The 17,917-nt window shown below is 33.0% G+C and overlaps 1 protein-coding gene across 1 annotated transcript; it reads left to right on the top strand.

Moving 5' to 3' along the window:
• The first annotated feature begins 3,768 nt into the window (after window positions 1-3,768).
• On the top strand, window positions 3,769-6,222 carry LOC140435452 (uncharacterized). The gene is made up of 2 exons (XM_072524184.1): window positions 3,769-3,928; window positions 4,957-6,222. Exons 1-2 carry the CDS (start codon window positions 3,809-3,811, stop codon window positions 5,662-5,664), a joined length of 828 nt encoding a protein of 275 aa, XP_072380285.1. The 5' UTR covers window positions 3,769-3,808; the 3' UTR covers window positions 5,665-6,222.
• Window positions 6,223-17,917: the final 11,695 nt, after the last annotated feature.

The raw sequence follows: 17,917 nt of genomic DNA, 5'->3' as shown, positions 1-17,917 counted from the left end.
TCGAACCCCGGACCACCGGCTTGCGAGGCAAGAATCCTACCGCTTGCGCTACGCAGGCCCTTAATAAATAAATATAATTGTAAAAAAAGGAAAAAGGTAAAAGAGGATAAAAGATAATTTTAAATTTGATTAATAAACTTTTCTCAAAAGTTTTATTTCAAAATCCTTAAGGTAAATAATTACCCTTAAGTTTAATTGAAATCTTTGACAAAAGGCTACAGCGGGATAAGATGGTCAAAAGTGCCCCCGCACCAATCAGCACCGCGACTTGTGCTTTCAATAAAGCATATAAAAACATGACTTTATGCAAATTTTTAGCTTCCCAGAGCCCATAGAACCTCTTAAACCTAAAAAAGAAGCATTTTTAGACTTTATTTTTTTTCTGGACGCAATTTTGCTTTAAAAAATCAAAAAAATTCATGAAGATGTATCTTTTGAATACAAAAAAGCCTGATTTTTTTTAATATTGAAAATTGAGCTTAGGAAAAATCATTGAAATTTTCAATAATTTCATAGGTATGTTAATAATTTTTGGCTAACTTTTAAATAGTAATTTTTTATGTATTTTTTTTTCGTTCTTTTGAATGACTAAGGCAGAATTTTTAATTTCTAAGAGGAAAGCATCGAAAAATGAAAAAAACCGTTTTTTACTCATTTATTTGCACATAACCTCAAAACTCAGTTAATAATTCAACATTTTTTCTTCCACACTATCACTATATTATTTTGTAAAAGTCCCGATTTAACTTTTTCATAAAGATAAAATTCGAAAATACCACGTTTTTCATTCCTTTCGCACTTTTTTTTATCTTACATCAATATCAAATAGTTAGATGTATGCTTTTACATTTATTTTCTTACGGGCTATGAATTATCATTGTTAAAATAATCATTTTGAACTAAGAAATTCTCAAATTGCGAAAAAATCGTGTTTTTCTAATATTTTCCCACTTTATTGGCTCATTACCTTAAAATCTAGTACAATCGGTACACAATTTGTCGATAGCTCACTACAAGTTTAACCCTAATTAGAGAACTGAAATACAGAGAGGATAGGTAATACGATATAATAGTAAAAACCAACCTGAAACTGACGGTTTAAGATGTTTTCGACTAACCCACCTTGTATCTGAAGGAATACAATATGGCAGTCAACCTAATAATCCGATTACGAAGGTATTTTGTTTACAGATAACCGACGAGTGTCGTAGAGTATATGATTGAAACATTTATTTGAATTAAATAAATATATTTTTTAAATTGTCGTCATCATCATTTTGGCTTTACAACCCTGTGTGGGTCCTAGCCTCCCCAAGAATTTTTCTCCAGTCGTCCCTCGCCTTCCTCCGCCAAGCACGTATTTCCATATTTCTCATGTCTTCATCGATGTTATCTAGGAATCTTGTTCTGGGTCTTCCTCTTCTTCTTTGACCAATAGGTCTATCAAGGAGCGTTTTTCTAGCTGGGTCGGTTTGCTCCATCCGCATTACATGGCCTACCCACCTCAGACGTCCTATCTTTATGTGTTTTACGATATCTGGTTCCTGGTATATCCTATAGAGTTCCAAGTTGTATCGTCTTCTCCAGACACCATTTTCATTTACCGCTCCATAGATGCGCCTTAGTATTTTTCTTTCGAAACATCCTAACATGTTTTCATTGCTTTTTGTTAAAGTCCAGGTTTCTGAACCATATGTTAGGACTGGGCGTATTATTGTTTTGTAGAGTTTTACTTTTGTATTTCTTGATATAACTGTAGATTTAAAAAGGAGATTAAGCCCAAAATAGCATCTATTAGCCGTGCAAATTCTGCGGTTTATCTCTGCGGTAGTGTCATTTTCAGTATTGACGAGCGTTCCCAGGGATACAAATTCGTTAACTGCTTCGATGACGTCATTTTCTATAATAAGTGGCCGTAGTGTTTGTGGTTGCGTACCTATTTTCATGTATTTTGTTTTATGCCTGTGTCAAGTACTGCTCTAACTGTGACCCTTGTTCAAGTAAAAACATTTTTTTAACATCGTTGTTTGCGTTGTATTCGAATGTAGGATGTTAGGAGTTTACATGAATTCGAATATGACGTCTTCGACAGCTTTCTGCAAAGCACCTACATCCACTTTGTCTCTTTTTATTCCACTTTTGCTTCGTGGCATTTTTTCTGTAAAGAAGTTTGGTGTCAGTTTACTTGTTATTTAAGTAAAAAAGCATTAAAGTTCAATTTTGTAGAGTTTATTAGCCGAGTGCAGTGAGGTTAATAAATCACATGAGCGATAAAAATTGCCTTAAGAGCGTAGGCGCAAAATTTCGGGCCAATGCTTTTTAAATGCATTCATTTTTTTCGAATTCTGAGAAAACTAATAAATATTTTTAAAAAATTTAAACACAGAATGAAAGATTATATTATTACCGAGGGCCGAAAGTCCCTGAGAATTAACAAAAAGTTTTTTTTGAATGAGATATTTGAAATTAAAAATCACACTAAATTTTCTCTTCTTTTTGACCCCTGTTACTTATTAAAATAAACATTATAGAAGTTTTCAGGGACCTTAGGTCTTCAGTAATAATGTAATCTTTCATTCTGCGTTTAAATTTTTCAAAAATATTTACTAGTTTTCTCAAGATTCGAAAAAAACGAATGCATTTAAAAAGCATTGGCCCGAAATTTTGAGCCTACTACGCTCTTAATGCTGCGGTGCGTATTAAAGCAAAGAGACCACTGAGCTTCCTCTGATTTGAAAATTATTTATTGCCTATGCATTAAAAACACAGGTCAGTGCGGATTTCGCCTTACTTTAGTGTCTACTTCCAGTAAAATTACAGATAAATTAGAAAAAATAAAATGTTTTCACTTGTTGTACCTTTGGCCATTGCCAGTTGTACCTCTGGCCAGGCCAAATTTACAACAAACGTAATGTTCCAAGGTACAACAATGTTTACGACTAGCAAAACACATTAATTTTTTAAGGTTATCTAAACTTTATGGATTGGTGAACACAAGTTTTAAATAGCAAACATAGTATATTTCTTACCAGGGAAATTATAGATGAAACCAGCCACAACTTTGTAACACACCGACTTTTTATGCTGTCGCTAATTATTTACTTTTAACACGAAAAATTCACAAGTCTGACTAAATTCCAAAGTCATTATATTTATGAAGCGAAATTATTGCACCGACCTCAAGTGGTCAATAGCAGAACGTTAGAGCAAAAATTCGTTCCAACACGGAGAAAACAACAATTTTCGACGTAAATGGAATAGAGCTATCTACGTATTAAGACGCGTCCACACTGGAGCAACATTTTCCAACATAATACAACAAAAACTTGTTACAACATAAAATGTTTATATTTGTTGGAATATGTTGTGTTGCGTTGCATAAAGTTGGTGTTGCGATTCAACACAAGTTGTAGTATGTTGTATAAATCCGTTTCTAGCGGTAAAGATCAAAGGATAATGAAACAAAGTGAAACATTTGTCAACATTGCTTCGATGTGGACGGATTGTTGCGAGTTGAGACCTGTTGCAAATTGAGTGACTAGACAGTAGACAGACCGCCGCGTCTATATTTAGTGATGGCGTTTAAGTGGACTTCGGAGAATTGTTTAAATTTAATTGACAATTATAGACAACATCCATGTATTTGGAATCCTAAAAATGTTAAATATAAATGAAGAGAATCAAAAAATGATGCATGGAATGCAGTTTGTTCAGCTGTAGGGTGCTCAGGTGATCTCAGGAAGAGGCAAAAAGAAAAATCCGTAATTTGGTGGCTCAGTTTTATAGAGAGCAAAAAAAATATCGCAGCATGAAAAAATCTGGAGCAGGCGCTCAGTTTCATTCCAAGTGGTTTGCCTACGATGCATTAGTATTTCTTCGAGACAAAAACAAAGTCCGCCCATGCAAGGAAAGTGAAGCTGAGAACGTGGTAAGTAAACACACAATGTTTTTAGATATTAACTTTTCTGTTATTAATTATTCAAACAAATAAATAGGCAATTTCAATTTATACATGAATTATAATTCAATAATTATTCTGCCACGGCACCATCCCCAAAGCTGTAACGAAAAAATGTGCAAACTCTTGCCTAATATCTTTTGCTTCAGTTGATGCATTTCGTGCAACTTTCTTGTATGAAGTAAATGTATTACTCTGAGTTTCTCTTCTCCACGATCCTTCTAAAACACGTCCTGTATCTTTATCTTCACCGTCATATGTACCTGGGGGATTGTAGGAATTTTTAGATCTTGAACTATTCCTTAAAAAATTATGCAAGTAAATGCAAGCCATAACAACAACTTCTGCAGTTTCTGGTTCTAAAAGTAAGGGTTTTCTAAATATTCTAAAAATCGAAGATAACATTCCAAAAACATTTTCTGATATTCTTCTCGCTCTACTGAGACGGTAATTAAATATCCTTTTGGGAGACCCTTTGTCCTGCGCCCCAGGGTAGGGTTTCAGTAAATTTGGTGATAATGGGAAGGCATCATCCCCTAAAAATACGTGAGGGACTAATTTCTCACGTCCTGGTAAAGAGCTATATTCTGGAAGGTTGAGTTTGCAACGAGTTAATAGTTTTTTGAATAATGTATTTTCGAATACTCCTCCATCAGATATTCTCCCTTGGGAGCCTACATGAAAATACAAAAATCGGTAATTAGCATCCATTACGCCGAACAGAACAATGCTAAAAAACGTTTTGTAATTGAAGAAATCACTTCCACTGTTTTTTGGTGCTTGTATTGCAATGTGCTTGCCATCCATGACGCCTACACATTTTGGAAAATTCCAAAGAACACTGAAACCATTAGTAATTGTTTCCCATTCTTGAGCAGTTTTAGGCATCTGAAATACAAAGATATCATTACTTATGCTAAAAATGTAGATCACTGTAATATTAGGCGTTTTCCTACTTTGTAGTGTTTACATTTTATACAATGTATTTTTCTTTGCAGGATGACCTTAATGACTCTTCCTCCGAAACGGATTTAGATGATTCACAAGTAACAGATTGTGATGAAGGTGGAAATGAGACCCAAGAATTTCAAGATGCAGAAAATGGCAACGAAGGCATGAAAGACTTGTATAACGATGGTTCTCAAAACCCATCAACATCTAACGCTGCTTGTGAGAAGCCTTCGGCATCTAACAAATCCTCTCAAGAGCCTCGTAAAAAAACCGTGGAAAATCCGAACAGCACAAATCTTGATGAATTTAAACACCCTAATAAAACTAGACGTGTCACACAAACACTTACAAGAAAAATCGATGATAACGCTCGAAAAGAAGAGGCATATAAAATAATTCAAGACATACAAAATAAACAACAGCGAGACAAATTCGATGTATTTGGAGAACATATGGCGTGTAAAATTAGGGATTTGAATACCACCTGCGCACAAAATATTGTAGAACATCTTATAGGTAATATTTTGTTCGATGCAAGTATGGGTAAATATGATTATGGAATGCCACAATCAACTAACACATATGAGCCAATTTTATCAATGCAACCTTCCACGAGACCACAATCAGATTCATCGTATTGCAGCACACCAGCTATATCACCAGCGGAGACATACATACAAAACTCTTCAGACTCCTCTACTGCTTTTGGTTCCTCAAACATTCTCGCAGAGGCATTTCAATTAAGTAACATGTAAAACTTCTAAAGTTATCAATAAAAAAGTACAATAAAGTTTACTTACCTTAACTTGGTCTTTAATTGCATTTACTAGCGCAGCACATACTTCTGGTACTATCTTTGAGATAGCTTGTTTCGAAATCTTAAATAAATACATCAAGCTGCTGTAGGAATCTCCAGTTGCCAGAAAGCGCAATGTTACAGCTAATCGTTCTTGTGGAGGTATAGCCTTTCTACAGTTAGTATCTGCTTTTCTTATCACTGGTGCAATTTTTTGCAGCAAAAATTCCATATCTGAACTACTCATGCGCAAAAAATTTTTGAAGCACCCATCGGTTCGAAGTTCTAATAAAACGTCATCTTTGTTTAAATCCGATAATATTTCCTTTCCACCATATTTTTCCCTTTTCTTCAAACTTGGACGGACCCAACATTTACGCTTCCGTTTTCGTGAATCACCACACAAAATTAGAAAGCACGCGGTAGCAGTTAATAAGTCTTCCTCCATCATGTCACAAAACTACAGCAGTATGGACAGAATGTTGTACTCAACTGAATTTGTGATTCAACAAGTTCAAACATTCATTAACATTGTTGCACTAGTGAGGACAGTTTGTTTTATGTCAAAAGTTTAATAAATTAAACATTTAGCAACTTGTTGCAACATAAAATTGCTACAAGTTGCCAAATGTTGCTCCAGTGTGGACGCGCCTTTACCAAATGCCAGAGATTCTTTAGTTTTGTTATAAATAAATTAATTTATTTATACTCCAGTTGTCAGGGAAGAAAATGCCACTGAATCTCTAAAAATTATACGCACAAGCTGAATTTTTTAGAGAATATTAATTTTGGGACCCCAAAAAAGTTTACTATTCCTACCCCTCAGCTTTTCCCTAAAATAACCCCCGCCTCATAGAGAAGTAAACCGAAAAAATCGATAAATCAAGAATTTGTGCTTCGTAGAAAAAAATATTTCAAATAATAAATGCAGGTGAAATAATTTTGAAGAAAAATGTTTATCAGCACTTTTTGTGTAAAATAAATCGTTTTGTGTAAAATTTGTATTAATTTGACAGTAAAACTTCGATATCTTTTGATCAGAGCATTTTATCTTCGAACTAATGCCGCACCCTGTATATTAAATCGAGAGAAATCACAGATGAGATGGTTAGATGAGCCGAAAAACTCACCGCTTCGAATGTAGGATGTGAAGTAATGATTTTAAGGTAAATTTCATTTAAATTAATACTTACATGTATCAATAAAAAAATAGACTCCAACCGAAGTAAATCTATGACGATATTGGAATTATCCTCATAGACAAATTGTAGACAACACAAATACAAAGTAGATAACAATACTAGCATGGCACAGCCATAGAGCACTTTTTGATTCATGGTGTTATGCTTCAATGAATTAAGGCCCGCTAGGCTTTGGATGTTTAGGCACATGCGGATATTAAAAAACAGCTCCGAAGACATGGTTAAAGTGTCAATACAGTTACCATTGTTTCAGCTTTTTATATGTTTTAGAATAAAGACAGGGGTGTATCACATACGGAAATCTTAAAATGGATAGAAATGTATCGAGGTGTAAATCTCTTAAAGGCGATGTTCAACCATGCATTTAAATATATTGCAAATTGCATAATAATACCTTACGAACTAATAAGTTTAAGTTCCTGCATGTGATACCCAAATTTATATACATTGTGTCCGTAAAGTATGGTATAAATTCGATATTTCCTAAATGAAAAGCCTTTTTAAAAAAATCTGAAACACGTCGATTTTTAAATTTATTGTTCTACATTTTACAATAAAATTTCATTATACAAGGTGATACACATTACAGTGATGGCGTCATCTGCTCTTTTTTTAAACGTAACACCCTGTATTTTAGGACATTTTTAGATCGATAAAAATGACTGATTTCAAAAAAGTATAATACTCGGGTCTAATGGATATAATTTGAAATATAAGAAAGACTTAGAAAATAAATTATTTATTATCAATTGCAAAAAAGTAGCCTACCTCTAGTTTTTGGTAAACTGTAATTATTTTTAGTAACGTTCAATAACAATTAAGTAGTACAATAATTGTATTTATTCGTGAATGTTCTGTATTATTGCTTAGAATTAAGTTCAAGTAGAAATGAATTTGAGTGTAAAGCAAAGAATTGAAATACTCATGATGATTGGGTATGGAGACAAATCGCGAACTCAGATGGAAGTGTGTAATTTATTTAATGATAAATATTCAGAAATACCCATCACGCAGTCAACAGTAAGTAAGATTGAAAAGAAATTTCGAGAAACTGGTACCATTGAAAATGCACACAAATAAGGTCGTCCCTCTGTAAATTATGTTACAACATTAGATGTTCTACTTGCTTTTGAAGAAGATGAGCACACTTCTGTTCGTAAGGTTAGTAGTGAGCTCGATGTTTGCAAAACAACTCGGTGATACTCCTCCATAGATCCTACCGGAAGGGCGTGGCGCCTAAATAGCGGTATATATATATATATATATATATATATATATATATATATATATATATATATACATATATATATATATATATATATATATATATATATATATATATATATATATATATATTGTTGTGGTATTCAAAATTGAAGAGTAAAAATATTAAATGTACGATGAAATCAATATTTCAGAAATTATAGAAAGTAAAAATACTCCGAACTGCCTGGAATTAACCAAAGGTAATCTTAGTCATAAATAATCTTTTGTATAAATATAACACGTGGATAGTGCGGGTATAATGAATAGAAGTTAACGATGGTTTTTTCCCATAAGCCATAAAGTGTTCCGTAATCCCGGTTTGCGCCATGAACAGGACAATAAAAATAGTTAATAAGTAAATGGTTTTTCGGAATCTGTAAATACCCAGTAGAAATTAAGTGTCTTTGTAGAAATAATATGAATTAGGATAGTTTGTAGGTATTTCTGATTTTATGTGGGGAGTGGTATGCAAATTTCTGATTGGCCGAGAATTTGGAAAGTGGTGAGATGGGTGTGTATAATGAGAGGTTGGATGGATGGATAGAGGAGATGAGAGAGGTAGAGAGTTCCAGTTTCTTAAAGTGAATGGTTGGTTTTCGAGGTGGTCTCCAGGGGTAGGAAGTGATAGAGAATAAGTTGTGAGTTGGTGAAGTAAGTGTGTCCGACGGTAACTGATCTGGTACAAATTTATAAGTAAACTTTTCCTACTTGTATTCTACGTATCGCTGTTTATTTCGGAACGGGAGATTAAGTTTGGCGAGAGGAAAAGAGGCTGGCATCATTGGAAAGGTACGTGCATTCGAAGGAGAGCATTGAAGACACTAAATTGCAATATCTTGTTTAATATTGCCAATTACATAGGAGGCTGCTGAGAACTGATAGTTAATTTTGCATAGAACAAGGAATTGGACAACTCAAGGCAGAGGAAGCGTTTCAACGGCAGAAACATTCATAATATATTCAATTTGAGAATTTTGGATCAAATAATATTATATCATATTAGTAACGTGTGAATAAGTTGTCGATAGTCGAAGGAGATCAAATTTGTTCTGAGAGGGGACACGGAGCTGTGGAGAGAATTGGATAATTCATACAAATTTTTCTTGGTACAATCGATATACCAAAATTGCATTAGGAAGGACACTGAATATTACTTGATTTGTTTATGTAGAATAATAAGCTGGATTTTAGATTGTAATCGTATTATATTATCCATGCATTATTGAAGGTTCACGTACGTAGAACGAATTTTGTGTGATAAACATTGTATGCTAATAATTTTTGGAGGTATTTTAATCAGTTTATTTTATTACATTATTTTCATATCATATTATGTTGTTTTATTCCGTTATTCTTTGGACCTAACCCATCAGCTGTAAAGTATAGATATTGAAGCATGAGTAAAACCTGAGATAACAAAATTGAAAGGTGTGATATAAATCATAAATCAAAAATTTAAATAATGTTTTATATATATTTTTTGTAAAGTTTTAAAATTAAAATTCTTGATATCACATTAATATATACTGGTTCATGATCAGATAGTCCTGCATTAATAATTGTAGAGCGTACGTCGAGGGGGTGAGAAATCTGAGACTAACCAATTATGGTAGATGTTGTTTTAGTAATTCTTGTAGAAGAAGTAACGTACATTGTGAAACCATACGATTTAAATATATTGACCAAGGATAATTGGGTAACACAATCAACAGCCTAATTAATATTTAAGTCACCGCATAGAATTGTTCTGCTTTTATTGGGCAGGTCGTTTAACAAATTTAGCAGGTTCTGAAAAATAGTTCCGTGGAAGAAACAGGTGATCTATAAATGCAAAGAATGTATAGATTAAGATTCTTGTTATAAACCAATGAAAACTAAAGAAAGGCTTCATTCAACAGAAATTCATATTCTGTTACAGGAGAGAAATCATTATTTATCTATTTTATTTATTTATTTATTTCAACGGTAGAACCATTTACAATAAAATACAACAAATAGTAAAAAGTAAAGATCATGTACAATAAACATCAAAACAACAAAGAAACAAGTAAACAGTTAAAATTTGTACATTAAAACAGTATATCAAATCACAAAAGTTAAAAAAATATATCACATATCTAGATTAATAATTAGATCCTTAAGTTGCCTTTTGAAGCATTACTGTTTGGGCAGAAAGGATCTAATAGGTGGTCATTGCAAGAGCTGAGCATTTTCGACAAGGGAAAATGACGAGCATAATCAGTCCTATGAAAAGGAATATAAAAGAGTGCAATGTGTCGATTCTTATTGGTAGAAAGAATATTAGAGTGCCACCATAAGCTGAACTTGTACGATCATATCTAGCAATTATAGTGGTATATTTTTCTACAAAAAAGGCTCGTTCACTTCAAGCCAGTGTTCGGTAACCGCAACTATCGGGGGAAATCCTAATTTCTCTAGAAACAAAAATAATTCTTTTGTTTTATATCTTATAGAACGAATATACAGTCCATCTAATTTACAAACCGTTGCACGTCATCGGCGTCATAGCCCGTGACGTCACATGATACCAACACGAAATATTTTGGCGGTAGGTGTGTTCTTTTTTATAATCACTTTGCCGAGTACACTGGCATTACAGCCACTAGACAGATTTTATTATATACGCGTAGAACTAATATTTAAAGATTTCTATTAATGTTATCTTAAAGAAATAGACAACAATATGTTTCATTTAATTTGTATAAATGCATTATAAAGCGTTTTGATGAAGAACATTTGTTCGGAACACACTGTAACTGTAATCGAACGAAGGTGAAATTTTGGCATAAATTGGTAACACTTATTTGACAGTTGCGGTGTTGACACTTTTTGTACTTTATTATTTTAAATTTTAAAGTGAATACCTCTTTTTGTATATTTTTACCTATTTAATAAAATGTGTTCTTTTTAGAACAAAATTAGTGTATTTTGTTTCAAAAATGTCACATAAGAATTTAAATAGTCGTTGTAAAGAGTATAATAATCATTATGTGACCTATTTGATTTAAAATGAATGTAGGATTTTTTTTATATATTGGCAACTATGTCAACTTCGATCTCTGACGTAGATAATGACGTGCAACGGTTTGTAAATTAGATGGACTGTATATTAATCAGAACCATGCTAAAGTTGTAATCACTTAAATAATTTTTCGTTTTGGAGAGCCAACGGAATAGTATGTTTTAGTGACTTTCCTTATTTTTGTAGGTGAATAATTCTTTCCGAAGTGAGAGCAGGAAGCTCAACTTCCATCTCAGTTGAACCAATTTCATAGGCATCATTAAATTCTAGAAGGATTTTTCGTAGATATTCAGTCTTAGAGTTTAACGTTTGTGTTGGTAAATCCTTCGTCACATACTGAAGCAGGTTGGCTATATAGAAAACCAAGATGTAGCTTAATGGCTTTCAAGATATCCGCTTCTCTTAATCTTGCTAAAAGATATCGACTGTTCGAGTTATTATTTAATCTAACTCTTGGTGAGGTCAAAGGATCCAGATTTATCGATGGTTCCAAAGCATCCTTCTTAATAAAGTTAATATGTGAATGGAAAGCATTCTTAGATTTGCAAATTTCGATGGCCTGCTTGTCTGTGACAATTTTAGTGTTTTCACTTCATTTTTGTTGTTACTTTAAATAGTAATTGGATTTTCCAAGTTAACGGGGCTTCTGATGTTCTTCGGACTCGTATTTGACTCAGATAAAGGCGTGGGTTCGGAATATAAAGCTTCTATAGACCATTTAATGGTAACACAAGGTGGCCAAATTTCCTTATTAAATAATAAGTCAATGGAGGGTTTAGATAAACATTACTCTGTTTTAAAAAGTTTGATAGTTTAATTAATTTTTGGCAGCGTTCTTGCTTAGTATCCAACCACATTTTTTGCTACACTCATATATGTTGACTATAGCTCTTATCTGATCATTTTCATTGTAAGATCAAGATGGATAGATAGTTTTAATGATTTAATCCGCGATTACGTTTTACCCTCAACTGTATCCCACATCTCCAGCATATTTGTTTAAATCAGTAATTAAAGAACAAATATCGGTATAAAAATAAGCTAACTCTACAAATAGAATATTACCTTCTTAATTCCCATACTAGTAACCGCCAATGGATAAGTGGTTATTCATAATTAAAGAATTCGTGCAATGAAAACAATTCAAATTTTTTGAAACAATACTTTATGATATTATATTATCAAAGAACAAAAAAGATTTGAAAGAACATTTTTTCTTTCTTAACAATAAAATAGTTCTATACAAACATCTTGGATAAGCTATATTATTCATTGGACAATTAATTACCTATAGAATTTTGTCGCAAAACTCTATATTATTAATTTGCATATCACTATTATAAAAATTTTATGACCAATCTATTCTACATCATTTATTGGGTATTCAGCATATTGAGAATTTTTTGGTGTCTGTACAGTGATTGATGACGTGTACGTATAAACTGAAAAGAAAATTTTTAAAATTTAAAAGAAATTTATTATATTATATTATTATATTAAAAGAAATACGTAATTATACGAAATACAATAGCATACTTACCTTATGGCATCTTTATCCCGGATATAATTATGTGCTGAATTTAATCCTTAAGTGGTTTCCCTTCTACATCGCAGATTGTTCCTCGCATCCTAGTTTCCACCTCTTTCTAATTCGCCAGTCATCATCCTGTAGATGCCTTTCGGTCATAGCTTGTCTGATGCCCTCCTGTCATATTTTTCTTGGACGTTGGCCAAACGAGCCATGGTAGGAAATTTATTCTGGTTATCGTTCCACCAAGCTAAGATGTCCACGTGTCTGTCTTCTCGTTTTTCTGCTAGATATGGATCCAGTTCGTCGTCAAGGTGCCTTTTTTGTACAATAACAAAATTTTGAGATCCTACTCGCCACTCGCCAGAAGAAGATCCAACTTCCTTCTTGCTTCCAGGTTGAATCTCTTTTTTCATATTTTTTTATATAATTCTCTGAGTTTTGTCTCTGTTTCTTGTTTCAAGGAACGGCCCCATTGAGATAAATCAAAAGCTTCCAATTTGTGGCGGCGATCTATTACTAGAGAAATACAGTACATTCAATTTGTTTCATTATAGTATTTCATAATCTTATTTCTTGCTGCTGTAAAAGAGTTTTTCAAATTGAATTTCTCGTCAATGTTTTAATCAGCATTAATTTGTAATATTTTTTTGACGAAGTAGTCGAGTAATAAATTTATTTACATGACCATACTGGGAACCGTGATATACTTTTCCCCTCCTAGTAAGCCTATAATTTTTTTGAAGTTTTTTAAGAAACCTTTTACTTATTGGTTTTAATAAACCTCATTCTGCTTCTTGGATCTTGAATGGCATTAATTTTGAATTACTGAAATAAAAGAAACTAAGGGAAAGAAAGTTCTTTTTATTTATTAAGTTCACAGTTAGATTCAAAGGTATCATCATCTGTTGGTGTCGCTGTAATGTCGGATGACAGTTTATTAAGACCAAAACAATTTTTTGCATACCAGGCGTGCATCACAATAAATCAAAAGGAATTTTTGAAAACATTTAAAAATTTTCTGTTATTCTAAATCAATTAATAGTTATGTTTTACTACAATGAATTATTAAAACAACACAGAAAACCTTTTATCAATATAAATATTTTTACGTTGCAAACATAATTCACATACTTGTATAACTTTAATTACCAAATTATTCCTATAATAATAAAAAGGCAGTTTTTGCGGGAGAAGCGGGACGTCCGGCGGGACAAAGCGCCAGTTCTGTCTCGTGTCTCGTCCCGCAGAAAAGTCCCTGTCGCGTCCCGCATCAAAAATCTCTTAGCCGTCCCGTCCGCGGGACAAAGTGCGGGACGGGACTAGTCGCGAATGGAAAAAATGCTTTTACAAGATAATAGCTTGTTCCCCATTCTGCCCCTCTGTAAACTGTGACATCGTACATACGATGCCCGAAAGTCTGTCTGGCTATAATGTAGTCGGTTATTAATTTTTGTTGTAGTGTAGGCCTAGTCCATGTACATGTGTGTTTGTAAAATCCATTCTGTATACGTAATGAATATTGCTGACACATTGCGTCATTTTTCTAATTCCTGTATTATAAAATGTCGATTAGATTCTGTGTAGAACCATCTTCTTGAAGGTATCCTAGTGTTACAATGATAAAAGCCAGTCTTACATTCTCTGTAATATAAATGCCAATTATTCTTAAGTTTTTGTCTACTAACGGTGTCAATATCTGTCGCTGGAATTAATTTTTTGTTTACTTTTTCTCCAAGCATATATGCTGATTTAGCCAAATTCTTAACGATCTCATTGCCTTTTATTCCCGAATGGCCATTGATACATGTAATTATTACATTTATTCCTAATTGTTTAGTTAAAGTAACATATCCTAATCTTTCTAGAAAATAGTGTTTTTGCCATTTCACCATAGTAGGGCGGAATTTGGCTTTTATAAAGAATATCGTTATATTCTACCGTACTTAGATAGCTTTCTACCAAAGGAATAGATTTTTTAGTTCTCCAGTACCTATGGGTGAGATCTAAAACTGATAGCTCATTAAGATCTTGAAAGTATTTACAATTTTTGGACATAATTCGGACTGTAAATTTGTCGCTTAGGAATTGGCGGCGTAAATGCAATGGGGGTTCCATCGTTTCATTTTCCATTATTTGGACTGGAGTGGATTTTAAATAACCTAGACATAATCTTAGGCATCTATTTTTTTGAACTTCAAGTTTGTTTAGATGTGTATTAGTCGCTGATCCAAATAAATGACAGTTATAGTCGAAAATCGGCCTGATCATCTTACGGTAAAACAGCAAAGCAATATTTGGGTCTGCTCCCCAATTTGTTTTACGGAAGCTCTTAAAATATTTATTGAGTTTTCAGATTTTTTAACAAGTTTTTTATAGGGAAATTAAATTTTCCCACATTAAGATTGCCTTGAAGAACTCTATGTTTTTGAGAAAACTAACACACCTCAGTTTTTGTGTCAGAAATTGATAATCCTATTTCTTCATAGTACTGATTTACAATTTCTAATGTGACTTTCAAATTATCCTCACAGGTACTTAACAATTTTCCTGCTGTATATAAAACAACATCATCAGCATATTGAAGAATTTTTGTATGGTTGGGTATACTAACTTCAAGATCTATGTTGTACAGGATATATAAAATCGAGCTTAAAATACTCCCATATGGTAATCCAACATTAGTTAGTCGGGGGTATGAAAATTCCTCTTTATTAATTTTTAAAAAAGTTGGTCTAAATTCAATTCAAAGAATGTCTAAATTCACATTATCAAAAGCAGCAGAAATGTCAAGGAACGCAGCTGCTGTAGACTTATTAGATGTAAAATTAAGCTGAATTGAAGTAACTAGAGCTGTAGTTGCATCTTGAGTGGACCTAGACTTGGTAAAACCATATTGGGAACTTGGAAGTATACCATCGTGTTCTAGCCAATGTTCAAATCTATTTTTAATTATTTTTTCAAATGTTTTTTGACATGAAGATAGGTCGGTAAGAACTTGGATCACGTTCTGGTCTGCCAGGTTTTTTAATCGGAATTACCAGATACTCTTTCCAACTATTTGGTACTGATGTCTTATTTGTCCAAATATTGTTGAAAATGTTTACTAGTGAAATTTTATATTCTATAGGTAAGTTGTATAACAGCGAATATGACACATTGTCAATACCTGGAGAAGTATTATTTCTTTGTTCAAGGGCTCGATGCAATTCCCATAACTAAAAATTTTCGTCAAAATTGTGGTTGTGTCTGGGTACTGTTTGTATAAGTTCTGGTAGTGTCGTCATTTGGAATCCATGCCGGAGCAATTTTCTATGGAATTCCTGCAACCATGTATCTTCTGGATCAATAGGTACTTTGTTGGCTTGTTTGCGGTTTTTAAAACAATTTACTTTTCGCCAGACATCTTTTATTGGTGTTCTTGAGTTTAGGCTTTCGCAAAAATCAATCCAATTCTTCTTTTTCTTCTGTTTGAAGATTTTCTTTGCAATAGCATCTAGTCGTTTATACTCCATTAGGTTTTGGAGCCTTGGATTCTGTTTAAAATTTATAAACGCATGTTTTCTATTTTTCAGCTGCTAACTGACAATGATTGTTCCACCATGATTTCGGAATATGACCTTTGGGATAGCGACTTTGGCTGCCTGGATTATATTTGTCAACAATTCTTCGTAGATTAATGGTATTTTTATCGTTTCCAAAGTACTGGTATACATCATCCAATTGGCTCTACTAAGGTTCCATATTCTATGTGTTCTACTGGATTGGCTTCTGCTGCGGAGAACCTTTGTGATGAAAAAATAATTGGCACATGATTAGATCTATAATGTTCTTGTAGAGTATTCTAACGAAAATGAGAGGCAATATCTCGGGAACAAATGGTTAAGTCTACAGCAGAAGGTTTATTGGAAATAGCAAGAGTGAGGGACCCGTCGTTTAAATATTCCAAATTACAGTATTCTATAGCATTTATTTATTATTATTTATATCACATAATAAGACAAAATATCAAGTGCTCTACATAAATGATAAAATGTTTAAAACATAGATAAAACATTATGAATCCTATTCCCATACTTAGAACGTGTAATCAGTTGTTATTCCTTTTAACTTTTTAGCTTCTTTCTTACTTCTTAACTTTTATTGTTGACATTGTTTAGAAATGTGTAGTATGAAAAAACCATCTTGTACGTCTAAAAAATAAAAAATTATAAAAATTAACGTGTAATGAATACCTGGTGTATATAAAAATTATTATAAAATATACAAATATTTAGAAAATCGAATTTTTAATTGAATTTGAGGAAATTATATTGCTATTTTGTTGATAGCAAAATAAAGTTGATAGCTATTACCTGTAGACCGTTTGTAAAAGTCATTGAGAAGAAACCTAGCGCCGAAATATACAGGGGCCTGCGGGCAAAATTTGAAATCATTATAATATAGGATTTCTTTAAATCGCTTCCACTTCCATCCCAGTTTGAAGCAAAAGCTATTTCTGCAGTGTTTTCGGACTAAAATCAATAAAATATTGTGTATTAGGTTTCATAGAATAAAAAACAGTATACAAATTAAAGACTTTACATAAAAAATAATAAAAATAAACCAAATCCTTTCCTAGAAACTACTTATGTGTTCATCACCATTCTGGCTTTACAACCCTGTGTGGATCCTAGCCTCCCTCAAGAATTTCTCCCCAGTCGCCCCTATTTATCGCCTTGCTCCGTCAAGCACGTGGGGAGATATGGCCTAGCTCTTTAGTTACTTATATAAGGATATTTTTAATAGAAAACTTTATTTTCAGCCATGCCAACGAAGTATAACAAAAAAGAAAATTGCCAACGTAGTTTATGGACTGAAAATCAACTCGAATCAGTCATATATGCCGTAAGAAGTCGACAAATGGGGATCAATGCTGCTGCCAGGAATTTGTGGCCAGTGCCAGCACCTACATTGACCACAGCATTTGTTCTCATTCGGTATTGGTTGCTATTAATGTCGTGGCAAGGCCCAAAGATTCTTCTGAGGATTTTCCTCTCAAAACATCTAAGTTTTCTTTCAGGTTCTTTGGTCAGGGTCTACGTCTTACACCCATACATGAGCACCGGTCTATTCATTGTTTTATATATTCTAATCTTTGATGTTCGTGTTAGGCTTTTAGATTTAATAGTAT

Source organism: Diabrotica undecimpunctata, chromosome 3, assembly GCF_040954645.1.
Source record: "Diabrotica undecimpunctata isolate CICGRU chromosome 3, icDiaUnde3, whole genome shotgun sequence".
Lineage (NCBI taxonomy): Eukaryota > Metazoa > Arthropoda > Insecta > Coleoptera > Chrysomelidae > Diabrotica > Diabrotica undecimpunctata.
Note: the sequence above shows the minus strand (reverse complement) of the source record. Positions and strands in the feature narration are given on the sequence as shown.